This window comes from Gossypium hirsutum, chromosome D02 (genome assembly GCF_007990345.1).
Source record: "Gossypium hirsutum isolate 1008001.06 chromosome D02, Gossypium_hirsutum_v2.1, whole genome shotgun sequence".
Lineage (NCBI taxonomy): Eukaryota > Viridiplantae > Streptophyta > Magnoliopsida > Malvales > Malvaceae > Gossypium > Gossypium hirsutum.
Genome location: NC_053438.1, coordinates 66,636,002 through 66,643,795, shown reverse-complemented (window position 1 = coordinate 66,643,795; position 7,794 = coordinate 66,636,002). Strand labels below are relative to the sequence as shown.

General features: G+C 30.5%; 1 protein-coding gene across 2 annotated transcripts; it reads left to right on the top strand.

The window, feature by feature from the left end:
- Positions 1-885: 885 nt before the first annotated feature.
- Positions 886-3,473, top strand: LOC107886914 (geranylgeranyl transferase type-2 subunit beta 1). 2 transcript variants are annotated; one of them, XM_016811015.2, is made up of 9 exons: positions 886-1,226; positions 1,350-1,403; positions 1,513-1,663; positions 1,773-1,889; positions 2,145-2,211; positions 2,324-2,451; positions 2,657-2,790; positions 2,872-3,046; positions 3,150-3,473. In XM_016811015.2, exons 2-9 carry the CDS (start codon positions 1,350-1,352, stop codon positions 3,242-3,244), a joined length of 921 nt encoding a protein of 306 aa, XP_016666504.1. In that variant the 5' UTR covers positions 886-1,226; the 3' UTR covers positions 3,245-3,473. The 2 variants fall into 2 exon arrangements, with proteins under 2 accessions (XP_016666504.1, XP_016666503.1); XM_016811014.2 differs by having other exon boundaries at positions 2,324-2,472.
- Positions 3,474-7,794: the final 4,321 nt, after the last annotated feature.

The following is a 7,794-nucleotide window of genomic DNA, read 5'->3' as shown; positions in this document are numbered from 1 at the left end:
CCATTTGAAAGCTCTCATTCCTCTTCTTTTTTACAATTTACTTTTTTTTTCATGAAATAGCTTTGAATGTCATGAATCTATGAACCAAAATCCAAATAACTTTCTACTTCGATCTCTCACATAACCATCATATCCATTTGGATCTAAAGTATGTTTTACTTGTCGATGGGTAGTGATCCACTGTGCCAATCGTAGAATTCTCACTTGGAGTCCGTTAGCTAGATTAAAAAAAATTTAATAGCTCAGTGACTTAAATAAACATTTTTGAATAATTCAGTGGCCATTTTGTATCTTTTTGAAGTTGAATGACCAAATGTAAGCTTACTAATAACTTAGTGACATTGGGTGAAGTTTGCCCTGGATTATATCTAAACTTGTTCATGGGCAGGGTTATTCATCCGAAATTTGGAAGGGTTTGCGTAAAAATATTAGGCTTGAAAAATAGGCTTGGGCAAAAAAATTAGGCCTGTTTAAAATACGGGTCGGGCTTAGACTTGAACATTTAAGACTTAAGCTTGGTCTGGCAGAACCCGTTTTTAAGTTTATAAAACTTTATATTATGTTATTTTTATATATTATATAATTTGTAACACATTAAAAAAATAAACCTATACTAAATATATATTATTACTCTAATGTAAACATTAAAATAGTATTAAGATGTCTATATAAAAAATTTCAATAAATAAAAAATATTAAATTAAAATAATATAAATATTTTTTAAAAAATTAAAAAAAATATACGCAGATCTAAAATGAGATTAAGTTATTTTTTTACAAATATTAACAAATTTGAGTAAAATTTTTAATCTCATATTTTAAGTCACACCAAAACAAATGTAAAATATATTAATATTATATTTAGACCGAGCCCAACCTCATCCGACCCCGGATCACGTCTAATTATATCGTTATTGTGTAATTTAGGTTATGAATTGAATTGGAGTTTGGAAGTCAAATTTTGAGGACTGCAACTGGTGAAGAAACCACTGTTTTGGGCCTAACAAGGCTCAAACAGTGTTAGGATCTGGGAATTGTAATCCCCGAACTCTCGTAAACCCTTTTTGCTTCTTTTCCTCCGCCTCCTGGTTTTTTCTTCTCTTTTCTTCTCAGTTCTCCCACCGCCGCGGCCGTCGATTTTCGCCGGATCTGATCCATATCCAGTGTCGGATTCCGTGTCGAAACCGATACGGCACCCCTAACTGCCGATTCCGTGTAACGGAGAGGTAAACTCTTGTTTTTATTTAGAAACTTGTTACATTTTAACTGCATCTTCATTGGGTTTTCATTTTAATATTTATAATCTCTGTATTCTCAAACTCTTGAATGTTGTGGAAAACGTATGGCAGATGGCGGAGCTGGCAGTTGACAAACATGTTAAGTACATCTTAGCTGTTGAAAAGGTAGTTCATCGAACTTTTGTTTTTCATTTACAATTTCAAATTCATTTCTATCCCAGTTTTTATTTTTTGTTTATGTGAAGTTTATGATTTTGAGGTTGTTTACTGGTAGAACAAGGATAGTTTTGAATCGGTGGTGATGGACCATCTTAGAATGAATGGTGCATATTGGGGATTAACAGCCCTAGACCTTCTGGGGAAACTTGATTCTGTTAATGTAGATGAAGTTATTTCATGGATCCTGAAGTGCCAACACGAATCTGGTATCTCCTAAAGCTCATGTGTCAGTGTAAATAAAAAACAATTTATATTTAAGTTAATTGGATCATAAATCATAATAGGAAAGGAGGTTGATGGTACTTTCTCATACAGGTGGTTTTTCTGGCAATATTGGGCATGATCCGCATATACTGTATACGCTTAGTGCCGTACAAGTGCTTGCCCTATTCAACAAGCTAGATGTTCTTGACATTGATAAGGTTGCAACTTGTATCCTGTCATGTGTTCTTTTGATGAAATTATTTGCTCATCGTTGGGGAGTTTATGTTATTTTGTTATAATTATATTTTCTTCACTGGAGAGTTCTATTATTATGTTATGATTATCTATTTTTCAGAATTGTTTTAAAATGATTTGCATAACTTTGATTTATGCTGTTCCTAATTTTGTTGACTGGTTAAGGTTGGCTTTATGAGAGTATAGTGTCTTCATGTACTTCTTGTTTTGCTCAAGTCTCTAAGTTAGATATTACTGGGTTGCAAAATGAAGATGGATCCTTTTCAGGCGACATGTGGGGTGAGGTGGATACGCGGTATATGTTCTTCCGCAGTTATATTTGTTTTATATCTTTGTCTAATTTATTTTCTGGTTTATTACTTTTAGATGTAAATCCTCTTGTTACCAAATTGGTTTGATTGGTTTAGGTTCTCTTATATTGCCATCTGTTGCCTTTCAATATTATGTTGTCTGGGTAAAATCAATGTTGAGAAGGCTGTTAGCTATATTCTGAGTTGCAAAAACCTAGATGGTGGCTTTGGATGCACACCTGGTGGTGAGTCTCATGCAGGGCAAAGTATGTTAATCTCGTTGATCATTTGGACGTGTACATTTTTACTTACATACTCATAATGAAGATTGCTTATTTTTTTATGGTTTTAGGTTTATTTACCAATGAGCTTAAGATACAACACTCTTAACAACAATGATAATCTTTGTTGAAAATGTGTTGATATTATTTAATTGCATAATGACTGTAGTTTTCTGTTGTGTGGGAGCTCTTGCTCTTACGGGATCTCTGCATTATGTTGATAAGGACCTTCTCGGGTGGTGGTTATGTGAGCGGCAAGTCAAATCTGGAGGTCTTAATGGCCGCCCCGAGAAACTCCCTGATGTGGGTACTTCATTGAAGTTTAAACAGAATCTTTATCCTTAGTTGCCTCTTCTCACCGTGATGTTGCCGAATCATTTTTAGGTTTGCTACTCATGGTGGGTTCTATCTAGCTTGATCATGATTGACAGAGTTCACTGGATAGACAAGGAAAAGCTTGTTAAGTTCATCTTGGACTGTCAGGATGTGGAAAATGGTGGAATTTCAGATAGACCTGATGATGCTGTTGATGTCTACCATACATATTTCGGAGTTGCTGGTATCTACTGCCATTCTTCCCATTCGTTGGCCATTGTTTTATTTATTTGTTTTCATGAATTTAACATGCGTAATTCCGTTTATGATGTGCGCTATTGTTGTAGGACTCTCACTTCTCAATTATCCAGGACTGAAAGCCATTGATCCAGCTTATGCATTACCTGTCGATGTCGTAAATAGAATTTTTTTTAGTGGATAATTGGTATTTCCTTTCGTCCCTCTCAGCAATTCCATGTCTTTTCGACATTTCTCCTGTTAAATGCCAAAATGTATTGAACTTTGTACTGTGAGAATCCATGCCCATGGTCATTACGTTTTCTTCTGTGACTGATTGCATAATTTTCACTGTCAAACTTACTGATTCTTGACACTGTAATAACAACTATTTTATCAGTAATGTATAGGTGGATGTACTACTGTCTTTCGAACCCTGGTGTTTGGCCATTGGTCGAGGGTGTTCATCTCATACCCACGATCGTGGGTTTGAATCACAAGAGTTGCTTGTTAGTTGTGTGTGGTAGTAATCTGCTCCTGCTAGGGGTGAGTTGTACCGAAATATTTCAATTACATATAATGGATCAATATACACTGATATAGATTGGCATTAGTCAAAATGGATCGAAATGCATCAGAATTGTTTAGTAACCAATATGGTATTGACTACCATGGTATTAATGATGTAGCTCAACTTAATCTGGAGAAAGAATCATCCGTGTGTTAATGTAGTTAAATACTAAATTCAACATATAAAGCTATTTGAGGCGAATGTTACATGTAGGGGCAAAGGGGCTCGGTTAATAATTGAGGTGAATTTCTAGTAAATGAACTGGATAAATCTCAAAGTTATACATCAACTATGGTTTTATATGTAATTGTTTACATGAATTTTGATTTGATCTAATTATTAACATCAACTATGGTTTAATATGCAATTGTTTACATGAATTTTGATTTTATCTAATTATTGATATAATATCATTTTATGTTTATATATTGCATACATAAATAATTATATTTATCCAATATAAAAGTAAATCGGTTTATTTATTTCTTTAAATGTGTATGATTAAATCAAAATTAAAGTTTCAAGTATATATTTGAATCACAATTAAAGTTTCACATGTATAATTGTACCAAAATAAAATTCATATACGTTCATGCATAATTTTGAGATTTTTCCCTAAATTATAAAGTCATAAACTGTTAATCAAATCAAATTTCATTATTAATCAATTAAGCTAAGTAAAATTATTTGCAATTAATTTTAGTTAATATTTTTACTAAAACATTAAAAACATACTAAAATCAAACTTTAATTATGGTGAAAGCATTAATAAATTTCAAATATAAAAATATAAACATACTAGAGGTTTAAAACAAGTAAAAAGGACATCCAAACTTAATATAACTAGACCTAACATATAATCAAAATAATATTTAAATATAAATTTCGGTTATCCAAATAAACAAATTATTCTCATCTAACAAATAAAATTACATTAAAAAGTGGAGTCTTATTAAAATTTGTTAGAATGATGTGACCCACTGCCCTTTCTTCCTTCTCTACCACTTTGTTTCTTTCCATTGGAGTTTTCCGCTCCCACATGTATTGGAACATGTTAATGCAATGATACAATTATTATAGCTGTTTCAAGGATGGACACAAGAGAGGAGTCGCGTTCATGTCAAATTTTACCATTTTTATGCAATTATCTGATACTTAGATGGGGTTTTTCTCCAATTAGCTGCCCTCACTCTACTCCCACACACCAACACTATTATAATTAATATATATATATATTCGAGTAATTTTAACTAGAATCAATTTAAGATAAAATATAATTATACTAAAAATTAAAACATATCTAAATAAGGTTCGTATATTATTTACACATGATGAATTCAAGCTTATTACAAGATCTTTCGTTGACATTATAATACAAAAAGAAGAAGTTATTTTTGTTTAATTTGATTACAAGTATTAAATTTTGATATAAACTTAAAATGCTTTAATTTTAACATTTTCTATAATGTTTATAAAAAATATAATGTTAGCAATATTTTCATTAGTAATATTTATTTAATATAAAGTATTATTTTAATTATTTTTTAATATTTTTCAAATTTAATTTACTTGTTATTTTTAATACCCATTTCTTATTACTATATTATTAATAAAATACGAACAATGCATATCAATATGAATAATGTTGTACTAATAAATTAAATTGATCTAAGTATTTAAAACTAATAATTCATGAATGTTAATTTCAAAAATTTTACTTAAAACAAGAAAGATGGAGTACATTTTAAAAATATTATATTTAGAAAAAATATAGTGGCTTAGATTATTTAGAAAATTATGGTTGGTTTTTTTGGAAATTTACAAAAATAATATTAAAATAATAATTTATTATACAAATAATATATACCCATTTTTTTACCCAAACAAATGTTTTCAATAGTAAAAGAAATTTGGGTTTCCCAATGCCCGTTGGTGCCTTAGAAAACCCCCCAAAAAATTCATATTAAAAAAAGTAAAAGTCTTAAAATTATAATTTTAAAAAATAAAAAATTTATGGAAAATAAAAATTCTTTAAAACTCAAAAAATTTAAAAAGATTCTTTAAAAGTTTGGACCAGAAATTGGTGGGGCATTAGACCGATGAGAGGTAAAAACAAGGTAGTCAGTATTGCATCAGTGGGCACACCATTTTTCTACTGGAATTGGTATGTACCAGTACCGATCTGTTTCGGTGTACCATTTCAAAATTATCGATTTTAAAAAATATATTAAATATATAAAATGAATTAGATTAATCAATTTAAAATATAAAAATATTAGTTGATTATATAAAATACTTATCAATAAACTTTACAAATAAAATTTCACCATTTAACAAATCTAAAATAAACAAGTAAAAAAACATCTCACACATTAAACAACAAAATTATCTACAACATTATTTTTAAAAAATCTACAATAACATCATCCCATACTATTATATAAAATGGAAGTTTAATAAAATATACATAAAAAGTTGTGTTCGCGAAACATTTCGAAATTGTCTTTTTCTTCTCTTATGTTTGTTTGTTATATAAATTATTTATTATTTATTTATTAATTTTGTATTTTAAATTTCAAAGTTGCTCGTTTTCCTTGGTTAAAGTTTAAATTTTAAATTTCATTAATAATTTTTTTTGAAGTTGGTAAAAACTAATTTCATCTATTTTTGAATATTATTCATGCATCGACCAATGTGAAAGTTTCTCTCGGTGCAACTGAAATTAACTAGAACAAGCTAGTGCAACTGGTATGGACTAGAATTTACACTGGTGCAAAAAAGAGAAGTGATCATCCTGGTTTATTACTAGAACAATGCGCATTGTCCAGTGCAATTGAAATCGATGTGAAACCAACTATATTGGGTAAAAAGTTGATTGAACTGCCAATTTCTGGTCCAATTAGTGTAACTTCCCCAACCTGGCCTAGATGTTAAGCCCGAATTCGGAAGATTACATTAGCCACCGAAATGGCCTAGCAAAATTATCGGAGCTTTAAAAGCAATTCCTTTTAGAACATTTATGGTACTTTTTAAAGAAAACTTAGCGGGTCTCAATGAGATTATAACTTAGTTTCAAAACTAGTTGTTTATAATGATTAATTTCTAAAAAGTAGTTGTCAATTTAAATGTTTTTCAAAACCTATTTACATAATAATGCAATGGAAAAGTGATACTCAACATAGTTCTAATGAAAACCAAATTTTATGCATAAATAAATAAAATCCATATTTCAACAACCTAAAATCAAATTGAATGACATGCATGCTATAAAAACCCAAATTCTAAGTTCCATGCCAGAATTCAAAATAAAACAATACATTCTCTGTATAACAATAATATCAAATAATAAACCTAAGATACTTTATTAAAAACAAATCTGAGTCGAGACCCTCCAAATGTCGTGTTCACTTCCTAACCTGGTGGGTTATTTGTAGAGATGGAAATAAAAGGGGAGTGAGTTATGAAGCTCAATGTAAGTTCCATCGCAAGAAAATCTAAGCAAACAATAAATATAACATACTAAGTAGCAACACATAAAATAGTCGCAATCAAATAGAAATTCAAAGTATCAGTTTTTTAGATCAACCATCAATAGTATCTCTGAATTCACAATTTTATGTATGTACGTGCTTATGAATGTCAATGCAATTTCAGTATATCAAAAGATAGATCCTACCCAACTCTGCTACACACCACAATGGGAGTTTCCCTAAACTCCAACAACCCTATACATCGGGTTCGTGGTTTAACCATCACTAGTTTGCAAATAAACTGCCAATGGGCTATGGATGCATAGCAAAATTCACAGATGAGAACTGCCACTGAGCTGTGGATGCACAACAAAATTTCGTAGATAAAATCTGCCATTGGGCTATGGATGGACAGCATGTTTGCATGTAAAAACTAACATTGGGTTGTGCATGCACAACATATTTGCAGTTAAAGGAAAAACATTGTCACTGGGTTATGGGTGCACAACAAATTTGTAGATAAACTGCTGATGGGTTCTGGTTTGCACAACAAATTTGCAGATAAATTGTCAATCTTCCTTCGTACATATCATCTTACCCCATGCAAAGCAGTATGACATGCACATATCAATATGGTAGCAATTAATATGCTTGTAACAGATCAGTACAGTAGTAATTAATATGCTTATAATAGATCAAAACAGTAACAATTAA

Bases quoted from the DNA above. Each gene is read 5' to 3' on its own strand.
- LOC107886914 (XM_016811014.2), top strand. From the start codon at position 1,350: ATGGCGGAGCTGGCAGTTGACAAACATGTTAAGTACATCTTAGCTGTT. The intron at 2,473-2,656 runs GTATGTTAATCT...TAATGACTGTAG, and splicing joins TGAGTCTCATGCAGGGCAAA to TTTTCTGTTGTGTGGGAGCT. The intron at 3,047-3,149 runs GTATCTACTGCC...CTATTGTTGTAG, and splicing joins TACATATTTCGGAGTTGCTG to GACTCTCACTTCTCAATTAT.